This window comes from Sturnira hondurensis, unplaced genomic scaffold, assembly GCF_014824575.4.
Source record: "Sturnira hondurensis isolate 20B ecotype Veracruz unplaced genomic scaffold, ASM1482457v3 Scaffold0015596, whole genome shotgun sequence".
Classification (NCBI taxonomy): domain Eukaryota; kingdom Metazoa; phylum Chordata; class Mammalia; order Chiroptera; family Phyllostomidae; genus Sturnira; species Sturnira hondurensis.
In genome coordinates, this window is record NW_028088227.1 from 13,307,852 (window position 1) to 13,325,051 (window position 17,200).

The 17,200-nt window shown below is 36.3% G+C and overlaps 1 protein-coding gene across 3 annotated transcripts in view; it reads right to left on the minus strand.

The window, feature by feature from the left end:
• The window catches only part of REV3L (REV3 like, DNA directed polymerase zeta catalytic subunit), a 173,092-nt gene extending 155,949 nt beyond the window's left edge, over positions 1–17,143 (minus strand). For 2 of the 3 annotated variants that reach the window (XM_037065055.1, XM_037065057.1), the window contains exon 1: positions 16,595–17,143. In XM_037065055.1, coding sequence (XP_036920950.1) covers positions 16,595–16,733 — 139 coding nt within the window. In that variant the 5' untranslated portion in view covers positions 16,734–17,143. Of the gene's footprint in view, positions 1–7,187; positions 7,316–16,594 lie in introns of those variants that run through there. The other variant, XM_037065056.1, reaches the window with a different exon arrangement.
• Between the last annotated feature and the right edge of the window lie 57 nt (positions 17,144–17,200).

Consider the following 17,200-nt stretch of genomic DNA (forward strand, 5'->3'; position numbering starts at 1 on the left):
CATAGACAGTTAAGCCTGCGACCTACACAAACATTTAACAGCATAGATAGACTGTCTCGTTAAAATGCCAAAGAAAATAATCTGTAGTAATATATATTGAAAAATGGAAGAAATGCGGAAAGTATCTGTTGTGTGTTCCCAATAAGATAATGAGAAAAGTTTCTGTGAAACATCTTTCATTAAGTATGATCAGCTAAAAAGACCAGAAAAATATAAAAACACAATAGAAATATGCAAAGATATATATGGAACTCAGATAAGAAAAAGAATGTAAACAAACCAAAACCCACGCTAGAGATCAGAAAAAAATAGAATCAGTATTACAAAAAAAATATGAGTAGTATAGAATACGAAAACAAAAATGTTCTCCAAGAATACAAAAGGACAAAGTTAAAAATCAGAGAGAAGACAGGTATAAAAAAGAACTGTGTCTCTTTTTGTTTGCTTTGGAGGATAGGATGTTTTAGAATAAAGCTGACCATCTCTTACCCAGCCACGGGCTGCCAGAAGCTCATTGAACTGGATGATGAATGCAAACCCTTTACCTTTTATGAGAAGCATACGGCCAAAGAAGTTGCTGCCGACACTCTGGGTGGAGAATGGAAGGGTTATGTGGTTTGCATGTGGTGGGAATGACAAACTAGGTCTGAAGCAGAGTGTCTTGACCCATGGTTAAGTTAGCAGGCTGCTACTGAGTAATGGCCATTCCTGTTATAGACCAGGGAGGGCTGGAGAAACAAAGTGCAAATCTCTTCAGGGTTGTACTGGGGATGCCAGTCTCAGTGTTCTCAACTTGGTCATTGTAAAAAAAAAAAAGGTGGGGGCGAAGTTCGGGGAGATATTCCTGGTTTCACTGATACAACTATTGTGGCTCCATCAGGGCCCAAAAGAGATAGCAGAATCTGCAAACTTTTCAATCCCTCTCAAGATGATGTCTGTCAGTATGTTGTGAAAAAGCCCCTAAGGAATAATTACCACAAGGTAATAAACCTTGGACCAAAACACCCAAGATTCAGCATCTTGTTACTCCATGGGTCCTGAAACACAAGCTGGTTGGTGTGTTGCTCTGAAACAATGTGCTAAACAAAATAAGAAAGAGGTCTCAGAATAAACTGTTGGCTGAAAGAATGAAAGGGCAAAGAAAATCACCAGGAACAGACTGCCAAATGACAGAGGTTGTCCTGTCTGACAGCTTCTACATTGAAGTCTGAGTTCAGTCAAAAATGAGATTTTCTAAAAGTAACAAATAAGAGACATCAAATCTCAAAAAACAGAGAGATCTTAATTCACAAGTACAGATTTTTTTCAAAAAACGTAACAAATTGAATAGAAGCAATAATCAAAGAAGAACAATACCCAAATAAAAAACACCAGCATCTCTATATGAAAAGGACTTTCCTGTTTCAGTCAATATTAACAGATGCCAGAATAATGTTTAGAGAATTTTAAATGAAAAAGCCTGGGATACAAGAATATTCCATATTGAACCAAGTTGTCATTAACAGAGCATGCAACAAAAAGTCATTTTCAGATATTCAGGGGTTCAGAAAGTAATCCAATGTGCATCTCCTGAAAACAAATGTGGCAACCAAAAAAATAAATCAAAATTGGAACTCAAGAATGGTTATAGATACTGTTGTCTAAATAGATTAGTAGTTATGCTCCATCGCAAATTAATAGGTAAAGTTGAGTCCAAATTGTACTGAAATTTAATAAGTAAACTAAAAAGTTAAGAAAGAAAAGATATACAGTTTAAAACATTCAACATTTATAAATTAGTTTTAAAGATTAACCTGGGGAGCTGAGGGAAGAAGCTAAAATAAGCTAAATTCCTTGCATTACACATAAAAGAAAACAATACTTTTTCTTGAGTTTTATAATTACAACTACATTTCTGTATATATGCTTTTTAAATGATTTATGTATCTATCCTTTTTTCTTAAAAGACTTTATTTTTTAGAGTGAGGGGAAGAAAGGACGAGAGGGAGAGAAACATTGATGAGCAAGGGAAACATTGACAGGTTGCCTCTCATACTTCCCCTAACTGGAGACCTGGCCTGCAACCCAGGCATGTGCCCCGACTGGGAATTGAACCTGCAACCTTTTGGTTCACAGGCCAGTACTCAACCCACTGAGCAACACGAGCCAGTACTGTATTTATTCTTTAAAAAAAAAATAAAAATACAATACACAAACCATAGTCTATGTCGCAAAGCCTCCCCAAGGCAAAGAGTAAAGTAAAACTAAAAGAACTAAAAATAGTGACAACTAATGATATATCATGTAAACAGTCAAGCTAAAAAGAAACATGAATGATTTTGACATAGGGTAATAAGTAGGACTCAAGAAGAAAAGAATTAAAGGGTCTCCAGTTTAATAAAAAGGCATCTACAGTGCCACTCAAATGCCTTCTGTGAACTAGCAGTTTTTTATAGTTCTGCAACAGGACAAGTACAAAACTGGAAAGTAGTTAGGATTCCTCACAGCAATCTGACAGGAGAATTCTATACCTGTGTATATAATAAGAAAAAGAGAGCTTATATTTTGCATGTTGGTTTTTCTTTCTCATTTCATTTTTTCAGTAATTACTTTTAATGTTGATTCTTGACCACAGTTTGAAAAGCACTACTTAAAGACATGAGTTATGAAGACTTATATGCCAAATAACACATCAAATATATAGGTTAAAACAATTAGACATGCAAAGCAAGAATAAAGAAAATAAAAGTGGAATCTCATTCCATGAGAGATTATATTTTTTTAAAAAGGTATACAAAAGATGAAAATTATGTCATATTTTCTAAATAAAGTCATTTATTATAAGATGCCCCATAAATTTAATATCAGCTTTCCAGGAGGGAAAATTATTGTATTAAATGTATACATTGTGAAATGTACTATAGCCTCAGAAATGTTAAAAAATATTTTAAAGGATTAATCAAGGAAATAATATATCAACAATTTGATATCGAGTAAACAGGAAACTTCTTTTTACTTGTCAAAGAAACAATGATGATATAACAATGATGATATAACCCTAAAGAACATCTCAATAATTTTGAAAAATTAAAAACTATGTAAAGTATGGCAAAAGCTGGCTTTCAACCATTCCTTACTATAGAAATCACGTAAAGATTCCTGTTTGTTTTGCTTTTTTGATGCTGCTGGGTAAAATTACATACGAAGAAAGGGTCTGCCAACTTTAAAGACTTTTGAAAAACAAATGAAATGACTCAAAACATCCTAATCTATCCCGCCTCCCAGTTTTCCAATCTCCTTTTATACAGAAGTCAAAGGAAGAACTCAAAAGTACTTCATGTCAGACGTGCACATGTCACACATGCCTCTGCTACCCTCTCCTCCAAGCTCCCTACAATCTTACTTAAAAGGAAGAATAAAAAAAAATTAAAGGAAGAATAGTATTTAGGTGGCAGTTGTTATTGCTTTCTCAAAAACCTCACAGTCTGTTTCTCTTTATTCTGTGAGGCCCACTCCACCCTAACACAGCTACACAGTAAAAGGCTGAATTAATAGGTAAAGGATTATATATAAATTAGAGCACTGTTTGAACGACTACCACTCTATGTGTTGTAAAACTCAAAGCAACATTATTAACAATTTATTCTATGTGACAAAATATTTTCCACCTATGCTATACAGTCTAATCAGCTAAAAAAAACTCTCCAAAGGATGATACTACTTCTTGGACTGTTTGCCTTAGGAGTGGTCTCGTAACAGAACCAAACCTAGAAGAGAAAAAGGTAAATCAAAGATAGGATCCTTTTGAAATTGTTCATTTTAAGTCATAGAGTTTTGAAAGGCTAGGTCTCTAAACAATATGGAATAATGTCAGGATCTGTGTCTTCTATTTCATGTCTGATATTTAAATCTAACTTCAGCTAATGATCTAAAAGCCTTGTTTGTGATATAAAAGCTCTTTATAAAGTTATTTAAATAAAAGGTATTTACCATAAGAATAAACAAAATGGGAAAAATATCTGTAACTCAATTTTTCAAAGCAAAAGACCAACTGTCAACAGGAAAATGGGCGAAAGATAGACAAGTTGTACACTGAAAGGGAAAAACAAATGGCTTTCAAGAATATGGAAAGACACCCACTCTCATTCATAATAAAAGAAATGCACATTAAAAGTACACAGAGACCCATGTTTTTATCTATTAAATTGGCAAAGGTCAAAATATTTGAGAACGTAATCTTGGTGAAGACACAAAGAAAGTCTCATATTGCTGGTGGGAGTATAATACAAGGTCAAAACAATCTTGTATTATAGTTTTTACTTGATGAAGTTCTTGCAAGACATTTTAAAAATGCTGCACACAAGAGATACTGACCACATGCTGTTGGTCATTTAAAAAATGTTATTAACTATCTGCTTTTATAGAATTGTTTATACAATAAAGCAGATAGGCAGGTAAATTTAAGACACTTGGATAATGAACACAGCAGCCCTGTTCCATCTGCTGCTCACCTCCTGATAAGTTATTGTGCACTTCCTGGTGCTCAGTAGATACTTGTTGAGTGAACGGGACTAGGAATGATGCTAAGGGATGAGAATGAAATAAAACAAGAAAAACAAATCAACTAAATTATCTGAATTGTTAAATAAACTGCTTACAGGCATGGCCACACTGGCAAATGTTTCCTGAAAAATGAGCCAGCCAGTAACAGTGGTATAGTAGATTGTTGCAGTTAACAACCCGCAATGAGTTACGCACTAGTAGGAAACCTCTCCCACACTGACTCTAGGCTTGGCAACGTCATTTGCTTCAGCCCATGGCACAAGCAAAAATACATGGGGCTTGCCTTCACTTGCTGCTCCTGTAAACCCCAGTCCTGTCTCCAGATGAAGGAGAAGGTGCTGGAGACACATGGCCCTCCAATGCCCCAAGCCCACAGTCAGCACCAATATTCACACCTAAGAGTAAGGCCATCCTAGATCAATTAGCTTCCAACTGACCTATCAGCTAATTGCAGACACATGAGCCAGCCCAGCCAGAAGCAGGAACAGAGCTTAACTGAAAGCCCAGAGTCATGGGCTAAAAATGGCTACTCTCCTATATCACTAAGTTTTGGGGAGGTTTGTTATTGTAAAAACTGAAAGAAGTTGACTGGTGGTCGAGGAAAATTTTTGCTTTACCTGCTTCAATTTTTTTAAATTTCACAATGAAAATATATTCATGTACTACCTGTCTAATTAAACTAAACTTATAAAGATATTTTATATAAAATTGATAGTAAAGTCCTACTATCACCTTACAAAGACACACAGATAAAATAATTCAGTCCAAATGGGAATATGAATTTAGGGGAGACATTAACAATGCTCAGAAAAAAATGGGTCAGTACAGAATACCAGGGTATATTACCACACAAAAAAGTAATAAGAATATATTCATGGTCATTGCCATATCTCAATAATGGCTACTATCAAATTCTGGAAGTATTTCCTAATACTTCTCATATTTTGCTTCTCCATTTCTTCTGTTTAGGTAGGTAAGGTAACAATCATTTATTGTAATACATATTCTCTCAATTTTATCCTCACAAGCTATGAAATGAACATATAAAGGGATTCAACTTCAGACAAAAATTGACCTATGCAACTGTAAAATGGGGATAACAGTAGCTATTTCAGTTGATGTGAAAATTAAATCACTTAAAACAGGGCACACAGGAAAGGCTCAATAAATGGCTTATTACCTCTTAGTTAAATGATGTAAAATTAAGATCTTTCGACTAACTTAACCTGGTTTCTAGTTTAAAATCACTAAACATCATCAACCAGGAAGTGAGCATCAAAATTAACTTGAAAATCTTTCTAATGACCTTATGGAAAAATGAAAAGACAATGTTACTAAAAAACAAAGTAAAAATTGGAAATATATGTAGAAAAAAGATGGTGAAGAGAATGAAACTCTAGGCACTAATGAATATTCTTGGGCCATATCCCACAACCCTAAGGAGATTTAAACACCAAAGGCTTCAATTTTTGTGTGTGTTACCAATTCACAAAAGGCAAAACAAGAAGAGAGCAATAAACTCTATTGGTCACTTATACTGTGACCTCTGGGACCCACACTGTCAACATGTTCACCATCATGTAAAAAAAAGGCATTACTGATAGCTTTGATAAATAAGGCTCTTTCACAAGAGATTACACTTAACCTAATCTGCAGCATTGGAAAACTAGTTACTCCTTGATGTAACTGTAGCCATTTAACAGTGTTAAATGGCTTAACACTGCCCTTTTTCTAAGGCAAGACCAGCCTGGATACTTTTCTGTGTGGTTGTGTGTGTCTCAACAGTTTTTTAAAAAAATCAGGCCTGGGTGAGGTTCTTATAAAAATCATCAAAATTTTTAAGTGTTTTAAACAAGTAATTATCTAGCCTGTAGATGTGTGAGTTGGTGACCAAGTATAAAAAGCCTTATGCCACAATGTGCAGGTATTTTAGTTTGTCCTATTGTGAGGAATAAATAAATGCTACAAAATCCCATTTCTTGAGTCAAACATTTGTTAAAGTGTGGTAAATATTTTTTCTTTTAAAGAAAATTTTATTCAATTTTTGGGGGTGACATTGGCTAGTAAAATTTTATAGATTTAAAGTGTACAATTCCATAATACATCATATGCATATTGTACTGTGTTCAAGTCAAACATTTTAAAGAGTGCTTACTATATACAGAAGTAACGTGGCCATTCTGGCATTAGAAGGGTAAAGTAACACGTTACTATATATATATATACACCAGACATTTGCTGGTAATTGTATATAATCATAATAATCCAAAGAGGCAGAAATTATTAACTCATTTTACAGAGGAGGAAATTAAGGTTCACAGAAGTCTGTCTCAGCAGTAGACTACAGGGTGGAGGGCACTGGGGGAGTGCAGGGAGGCACCGGAGGGCGGTGCCATGTGACTTGGTCCTACAGACAAACACAACACATGGTGTAGTAAGTCCTTTATCACAATATGAAAGGGGGCTAGAACTATGGGAAACCAAACAGATAATCTTTTAGGAATGGGCAAAAGAGTCACAGAGGCTTTAAAGAGGTTGACATTTGAGTTGTCACTTTAAGGATGAGTAGGATTTATCAATTTCAATGCCAAGGCTCACCCCCACCCCCCTCATCCCCAATATATTAACCAAAATAAATTACTTACTTGAAATTGAGAAAAACAATTTTGAGAGAAATCTTCCTCAGATATATTACTCCATAGTTTTAAAACAAATAATATGATGACAGTTTAATTTTTAGGTTGCTTTTATGTGGCTTGTCTTGGTTTTTATTCTGAAATGAAATTTAGATTAGTCATTTTCTTGTTCTGAGAAACTAGGAGTATGCCAACATGTTTTAACTTCACATTTTTTCACATATCAACATGTATTCTTACTTACAAAGTCTTTCATTTCATCATTTCAAACAAAACCTAATTTAATATATAAATTACTTTGAAGTGAAAATATATATGCAATATAAGGTATTTCTTTTAATTCTTTTTATATTTCCTTGGTAAATGGAAGAAAAATAGAAAACTGTTGTTATATTGTTATATATTACACAAGCATCTTTGAGGTAACACGCTTTCTCTTGTTATTTGAATTGTTTATATAGTAAATGTTCTCTCGACCCAAAGAAAATTTTAAAACTGCCCCTCAAAAAATTGACCTCAAATTCTTAGTATTTCCCACAACTATCATCTAAAAAGAAACTGGAATTAAACAAAAAAAATAAACCCTAAATTTTCCAATGACAATTATGACTTTTTTCTCAGAATTTACTTTGCTAGACACATATCCAATTTCTACTGCAGAAAACAGTTCCAGTTTGCCAGTACTAATTAAGCAACAAAATATTTTTCATTAAAAAATTTACAGAGAACTGGAAGCAATACAGAAGATCATCTATAAAACTTAAAAGGACTGACCCCCACCGCAAAACCAAAACAAAATACCACTCCACACCAAAAGATTAAATAGACTGTCGCAAGAAGATTTTACTTACAATTCATTTTTGTCACATGTATTTTAATGTTTGGACAGCGGAGGTTTTTTTTTTGTTTGTTTGTTTGTTCATTTTGGATTGCCTAAGACACATAGCCCTGTCTTAGTTGAATCTTACCTAGAAACTATAAATTAACACAATTTTACCCAAAGTTTACTGTACCTTAACTCCCATTATTTCCTCTCCTATTAGTATCACTGTGGTGGTACTCAAATGGCTGCCAGGTGCCATTTGACAAAGTAACACACTGTATCCCATATTTTAATGTTCCTAAGTATTTCTTTAAAATACCTAGGGCTAATGGCAACGTTCTCTGAAGCCTACTTAATCCCAACCAACCTACTTAAACCCAAATCATTTCCCACTCATATTTCAATTGAACAGATTTTAATCCAATCAAAAGCAAAACAGAGAAAATTTAATATCAGCACCAGAGGAACTTGAGCTGGAACTTCAGCACCAGGGCATTCCTATCAGCACAGGTCTGCTAGGAATGCCCTTTTTCTTTGGAAAAAAATTTTACATACAATTCTAATATTAATTTTTATGTATCTTTCCTAAATTCCTCTTGCTATAATCTAACCTTTATTATTATTACTTTTTGAAAGTAATAATGACACAATCATCATAACACAATCATCATAACACAAATACTATTACACCCTATTCTACAGATTTTTAAGCACTATTGTGCTTAAAAATTTCTAAGCTGTGTATCTGCAGTTCTTTTAATAGTTCCTCTAAAGTTTTATATGTTCATCTTTCAACTATCAACACTTCCCTCCAATTATCCCTAAGGTTTTGGGGGGCCAGTGTGAGGCAGTGGAAGCTGAGAGTTAAGATCCTGAGTTTTCAGACCTAGCCCCACGCCAACCAACTATAAAGGAATACTGGACAAATCCCTGAGTTTACCTATTCAGATTTCTGTTTTCTTTACATAAAATGAAAGAATTTGACCAGAACAGCCTTTCCCAACCTATTTCACACTGTAAATAATATTTCTTCAGCACACTGGCCAACAGGAGGACATTTGGAGGCACTGACACAATGCTTGATAAAAAACAAAAAAACATTATTCTTTATATAATTATGGAAGAAAAAGTTTCAATATGTTTGTAATAATATGAACTAATTTCATATCCAACCTTTTCCACCTCAGGAACAATGTTTCAGAATAACAACCATGCTTCATTTTTGCAGAACACTCATGCACTATTAGGCAGTCACCTCGCAGCAAGCTAAATGGTATAGACACACATCAGTAGGAGGATCCAAGTACAAGCAAATACAGAGATTCAGGGCAAGAGCTGGCCCCCTTCAGGCAACATCCCTGTTACCCTGTCCTCTCATCATTAGTAGGCTGCACCTTGCACTGGGTGACATACTCCTCAGGCACCCAGAATACAAACTCGGAGAGCAGCTTCCAGGACCCTTCTTCACAAGTAGCTATCTATACGCTCTGTGGCTGGCTGAAGTAAATTCCAAAAAGTAAAGCACCTCCTTTAATACATTCAAAATACTAAAAGGAAAAGTAACTGCTAGTTGCTCATCATTTTATCTGCCTATGCTTATAAGAACCCCACAGCCTTCCTTTAGATCCCGCTCCACTAGAGCCACCCTCCAGTAAGCCACGTAACATCAACGGGAAGCTCTGAATTTTACAAATCCTCTAGCGAAACCTAAAATTAAACAGTATTGCAGTAATCATTTGACAAGTGTTTACAATACATGGAGTCTTTTATTTTTGTTCTTCCTTATCAACTCTGACAAGCACAATGTAACTTAACAAATTAACTTTGAATAGGTATTACATGCACATGGAAAAAATTATTCTAGTATTTTTTACAGTATACGGTAAAAAGTTTAGTCTCCCACGTTTGTCCTCTAGGCCACCAGTTCCTCTCACTATTACCAAACTCTCATGTATCCTTCCAGAAATATATTATTTATCTATATAATATATTGATATTTACATGTAAGTACATATTTTATATATATTGTAAAATCATGCAAATGGCAAGGATACTATACATGGAGTCTTACATTTTACTTTTTTCTTAGTATATCTTAGGCATGGCATCGTAACAGTACAGTTTCCTTGATATTTTCATTAAACACTGCCTAGTATTCCACTGAATAGACATACCATCATTTACTTACCCACTCCCCTACGGATTAATGTTGAAGTTGTTCTCAATCTCTTGCAATGACAAATGATGCTACCACAACTATTCTTACACGTTCACTTGACACATATATAAAATCTTTTATAAGATGAAATTCTTGAATAAAATTACTAGTTCAAAATCTATGTGCATTTTTAATTTTGAAAATGATTTTCAAATTGCTTTCCACAGAAAATGAACAGCACATATTCCCACCAGCAATGTATGAGAATGACCGTTCCCCCTCCTCGCACCCTCTGCAAGTTACACTTGTAACTGATCTTTCCTAATTTGATAGGTAATGAGAGGCATGTTATAGCTTTCATTTATATTTTCATCATAAATAAAACTGCCTATCTTTTCAGATAAATTCTCTTTGCTCATTTTTTAACTGGGTTATTTTCTAGGAATTCTTTGTACATTAAGAGGAAATTAGTCCTTTGTGAAAAGTGTACCAGTAAGATTTATTATTGTTTCTCTTTTCACTGTATGATTTTTTTCCCTCTATACAGAATTTTATTTTTATGTTGTAAAATCCAGCCATATGGCTTTGGTTCTATTTCATACTTTGAAAAGTCTTCATAGTGTTCCCAGATTACAATAAAAATAATTACCCTACATTTTTTGCTTATTTGTTTTCATATTTAAATCTTCTGACTCATCTGGAATCCAACTTTTTATTTTTCCAGATGACTAACTAGTTATCTTAACACTATTTATTAAGCAAGTCTTCTTATCATATACTAAGTCTTTATATATATTTCTGGTCTCTGTTCTATTTCATTGATGTCATGTGCCAAAACCACACTACTTTTCAGAACATTTTAAAAATCAGTTTATATATATATGAGTATAATAAAACCAGAAATCACTGGCTTGCTTTAGTGTAAAAATCATTTTTGCAGTTCCTATGTTGAATTTATACAATCAAATTCAACACTATTATCATGCAATTATGCATTTTAGTTGCTACTTATTTTGGTGCTCAGTGTGAACCTCAGTCAGGTCTTTTCTTTTCTCTATTTTTATGAACCATATCTAAAAAGCTAGTTTTTCTAATTTTGTACATGGTCAATTGTTTTTATCAACTTATAAAATCAATACACGTTCTCTGTAGAAAATCTGGAAAATACAAAACACACTTTCCAGAGATAAACCACTTTTATATTTTGGTGTATTTTTCTCTATATTTAACAAATTACTATTTTGTAATCGACTTTTCACATAATACATTGACAGCATTTTCCAGTATTATTTTACATTCTTCTAAAACATGATTTAATGACAAATTTTACTCCCCGAATATACCCAATTTGTGTAACCATTTCCCAATTGTTGGACATTTGGGGTTGTTCTCTGTGATGACTATCATCTGTTGACTAATTCCTGCAACACATGCTTGTTTCAAGCACTGTAGTAAGCTTTGCCTGTATAATGGTGAGCAAAAATAAACACATAACCAGCATTTAAGGAGAGTATTGGGGGGGAAAAGACATTAATCTCCAACATATATAAAATTGCAACTATAGCAGGTGTTATGAAGGAGGGTTTATGGAGTTTTGAGAGTCTATGATAGGGAAGGCTTCCCTGAGGAAAGATAAATCAAAGTTTAGGTGAAGGAAAAGGAAAAACATTCTAGGCAGAGGGAACAGCAGGTACAAAGGCCTCATTGTGGGAGGGAGCATGGCATGAATAAGGGACTGAAATAAGGCCAATGTGGCTGGAACACAAAGAGCAAAGCCAAGAGGAACATGGCCCAAGCCATGACTGGATAGAAAGGTAGGGCCAGGTATGAAAGACCTTGTAAGAAATGTAGATGTCACCACACAAGACATGTAGCTTTGTCCTTATCCTAGATGCAATGAAAAGCTACTGAAGTATATCAAGTGGTAGGGTGATACAATCAGGTTTTTATTTTGAAAAGATCCCTCTCATTACAGTGGAGAAAATAGACTGGAAGGGAACAGAATGGACTGGGGTAGGCCAAGATTAGGAGGCTATTGTTGCAAATGCATCCAAAAATACTAGTTTAGACTAGGGTGGTAATGAATAATGAAAAGAAGTGGATGGATTCAAAAGATAATCAAACTTTGCCAAAAGATTTACATTCATAGATTAAAATCCCTAAAACTGGAATTATTGGGTCAAAAAAAGAACATTTGAAGGATTCTTAAATGCATTGCCAAGCTGCCCTGCCAAGAGCAATTTTTGCTTCATTTGTAAATTACCTTGTATCTGTTCCTCTATCAGAATTTTAAAATCATTTTAAAATTCCTTTAAAATGACTTAATCCATACTTCCTTCATGAAGCCTTCCCTGACTCCCCTTTTTGCCACCTGAACATGTCACCAAACACATCGTTCTTTAAGGCCTGGCTCTTATACACATTTCTACTATACTCCAAACTATGTTTGACATACGTTGACATCTCTGTCTATCATCTCTACCATACTGTAAGCTTCTAGAGGGTAAAAGATGTTCATAACGACGGCACCTAAAAAAAAAAGGCTCAATATTACACAGTAGGTTCTCATTAAGTGTTCACTGAATGAATGGAATCACATATTAGCAGATTCTATTGTGTCCACAGATTTAAGAGGGCTCTTGCTTATTATTTTAAATCAAATATAATACAGAAAGCTAATAAATTTTGCTACTCAGGACTTTAAATACCTAAGTGACTAATATTTTGTGGTAAATCACTAAATCTCAGTAGCGTTCCTGAGTTTTTCTATGAATTATATCAAATAGGCATCATATATTCTTAAAAATTTTTAAGTAGCTTAACACAGGCTATGATAAACAAGACTTTATTAGAGAAATTATTCATGATGCCATATCAGAATTAGAAAACAATTCATGAATTGTTGATAAATGCCGTAGTTTTCAAATTTTTAGTCATTTCGAGCGTATTTAATAATCCACAGATTTACAAAAAATAGTGAGGTTACTAAGCAACTACAAAAATCTACAGAACATTTCTTAATTATCAAGCTGTTATGTTGAAGTATTTGATTCATGTTTTACAGTCAGCATCTTGGACATGTAAAATTTTCACTTCCTGAAAAGACTTAGCGGATTGGCAGAGTTCCTTACAGTAATCTTAAAGACAAGCAGCTCCCTCTATAGTCTGTTTGGCCTACTTTGATAATTACTTGCTTTTTGAACATCCCACTCACACTCCTCTATTTACTCCCTACTCTGCCTCTCAGCAGGGAAGCTTTCTGAAAGGGTAATTCTGTTTAACCTGGTGCTGAGAAAACTGAGAGAGCCATCTAAGCTCAGTACCGAGTTACATCAAACAACTAAGCAAAGTTGGGATGTGGAAACTGACTGGACATCTTCCCAGGTCCACCTGGGTCAGGTCGTCACAATGAAACCTGAAAAAACACTGATCTGTACTTAGTTATTTGTAATCTTGCTTCCCCTCCATTAAACAAGTTACCAAAATGTTATATTTCTTAATACACTGTTATGTCAAAACAATGTTCAAGACATTTTAAAAATGACCAAAAGACAAGCAAGCTGAAAAGGTCTTTTTAAAAATAATAATTCCATCACTCAATGAAAATCTATCTGATTCTCTCAGGAATTATCTTCAGTCAACAAGGATTTAAATCAGTAAGGATTTAACATTCAAATTTGAACATGCAATTTTTTTACACTTTTTCAAATTTTACAACCTTGAGATATAGGACCTTTTAAAACTAAAACAATTTATTTCTTAAATTTCTCAGGATATGGCCTCAAAAAACACGACAACCTGAGGTCAACTGGACTGTTTTCTAAAGCAGAAAAATACTTTTCATGCAGTAACAGGAAAACTGACTAGTAAAAATGTAATAAACCAAACAGGTCCGAATTCATAGTGTAAATCTGAAATAACCACTTTTGGGAGAGGAATTTCTCCTGCTGCCCTTTTCCGGGATCTCATTTGTAAAGCAAATTCAGTTTTAAAACATCTTGTCTCTAAACCAAAACAAAGAATGAATTAAGGACTTCCAAAATTAATTACTGTATTTGAAAGACTTAGGTATGGTACTTTATTAATATAGGTTTATTAGGTGTTACAACTTTTCATTAATTTATTTTACTAATTTGTGGATCTATTAATACAGTTTGTACTTTCACACAGCGTCTTCATTAAAAATTCTAGCATTCAGACTTTTACTAAGCCAAATTGACCTCCCTTTTATATTAATTATTTTCAAGTTTTATTTTACTGGGTGGACTAGAATAGTCTTCTTTGGGTGAAACTCAGAAGCAGATAATTGTACAGTTTTTATTTACGTTTAATTAATACTAATTTTACTGGGAGTTTCTGACATGCTAAAAATACTGGCTTGATTTCTGAAAATGCACTCTCTAAATGCATTCCAGAGACTTCTAATTTTTTTCACCTGTAGAAAAAACATTTTTTTTAATGCGTGAAACTGAACTGTACTTACAGCAAATTCAATTTGATAATTCTTAATAAACTGAAGTTTGGGTTTCTCTGTAGCAAGTTTTATATTCTCAATACATATATAAAAAGTCTTAATTTCATATTCATTTACATTATATATTTCAAAATATATTTTTTAAAAACGTTTTGGATTTTTTGGGGGAGGGGTAATCTAGTACAGGAGAGAATATTTATTATACATTAGTTTACATGTATATTTTTTAAATATTGAAAAACATAAAAACAGCATATTCTTTATTTTTAAAAAGTACTTTTTCATGTAACAGAATTATTGCTAGCTCACAGTGAAATATATTTATTTCCACAAACAAAACTTTCCTATAAAACAAAGCCTGAAAATCACTCAGGGATACATATTTAATAACTTGCATGGAGAAACAAAAACTATGTGTAGAAAAGTATTCCAATCTTACAAACTGTAACACAAAAATGTCACAATATATGAACATGTCCATTTATAAATTGGAAACCTGGCTGAACAGAACTATATCAACATCACTCTTATTCCTTCTCTGCACCTGAAGTAAAAACAAACAGTATATTACACTGAAATTACAATTAGACACAAAGACAGCACCACTATATTTAAAAGGGCAGATAATGTAAAGTGTCACACCTTGAACAAACTGTTAACAGCACTCAAATTCCCCATTTGACAAGGCCCCTATCAATGAAAATCTTTTTCACTATTTTAAAAAGAAATACTCTGCCAAATAGCACTACAACATTGACATTTTTAACAAAGAAAATCCACATGAAAAGATAACTGGTTGGAATGAGTGCTTACGTTTGGGAAAGTAGGGCTATTATTATGGTAGTCCACACACACAGTAGTAATAGCATGAACGGTGATTAGCGCGAGGAGCATCAAGTGGGAAATGCTATCATCCTAAGTCCCACAGGACAATACACAGCTAGAAGTAAGACCATCCCTTTCTGGAGGTAGCTCCATTATTTCACGTAGGCAGTTCAGAGCATGTAGAGAAGCAAAAAACCAAAAAAAATACACTGTCAATTTGGCCACTATCCTATTTATATTACCATAAACCCCCCAAAGCTTCTGAGAAAGTAGCTTCTGTCACTGCTGTATCCCCTCACTTCGTTCTTCAAAATAGTCTTTTGGTTTAAATATACGTGTACTTACAACGCAACTCTACAACCCAGGATAGGAACATTTAAAATGTTTGTGTCCCTAAGAAATGCCCGCTATTAAGTGGGAGGTTTTATATTGGGCACAATAAATACGCATTTCGTACTTCCAAGGACGCCAATTTCCCTGAAAGCATTGCACCTGAAGACGCCGCCCTGTCCCCAGACTCCGAGTCTGTAAACTAAAGAGTCACGACCTACACACACGGCGAGCGGAACCACACGGTCACTTCAATGAGAAAGATCATCTGGCCCCAGGCGCCACTCTTCCGCCTACTGCATCTCCGGAAGGGGCAGAGGAGAGCGCTGGTGAGAAGAGGCGACGAAGAGCGATCCACACCAGAGCTGACACTTTCCCACTCTTAAAACCATTTCTAGAAAGGGGCACTTGGGAGACGCGCGGGGGGAGGGGGGGCGGTCCGTGGTTCCACTAGCGACAGACCTCAGAAGCGGGGACCTGCGACCGGTTCACGCAGGACGTGGCGCGGCCACCTGGCCCAGCCTCTGGGGCCAGAGGGGTGAACGCGGGCGCTCACTTCCCCAGCCAGCGACCCCAGAGTGCGCGTCCTGCTGCCCGCACGCAGTGTAAACACTAGGCGCCCGCCGCCCCCCCGCCGGGGGCAGCAGCGCTCGCGCGGACACACATTTTTGCGCCTCTTGTCACGCACGGGAGGAAAGACGAGGGCGGAGGGAAGGGAGAGGCGGCAGAGCTCCACCGAGAGGGCCGGCAGCGTGCGCGCGTGTGCGCGGCGGGGAGGGCAGCCCCGGCGCCCCGCGCCCGCTTACCTGCCGGGGTCGCTCCGAAGACTCGCACTACCGGCACCTTCTTGACAGGGGCTTGGGTGAGGGGGGATTCGCAGATATCCAGCCCCTGCAGCGGGCTGGCCATGTAGTAGTCGGCAGTCACTATCCTCACTGAAAACATGTTCGCCGCCGCCACCACCGCCTCCTTTTCACTAGTGACCTGGCAGCGGCAGCAGCAGCGGCGGCAGCTCCTTCCGCAGCGGCGGCCCCACAGCAGTGGCGGCGCCCCTTCCCTTCCTCGGCTTGTCCCCCTCCCCTTACACGCGGACACCGTGAGCGGCGGCGGGCGGGGCGGTGTAGGCACTGTGGTAGCCGCCTTCTCAAGAGCACCCGGTGAAGGATAACAGGAGACAAGCCCTCGCACTTCCGTCGGCGCTGCTGGTGCTACCGCCACTGCCGCCGCCGCCGCCGGGAATCACACGGGCTCCTCCGTCCCAGGCTGCAGCTCTTGTTGCCATGATGATGATGTCACGGACGCAACCACTGGGGGAGGGGAGAAGAAGATTGTGTGTGTGGAGAAGGGAGGGCTGCGAGTAGTTGGGGGAGGGGATGCGGCGGGAAAGGGAGGGAGCGGGCGGGCTCCCGAGC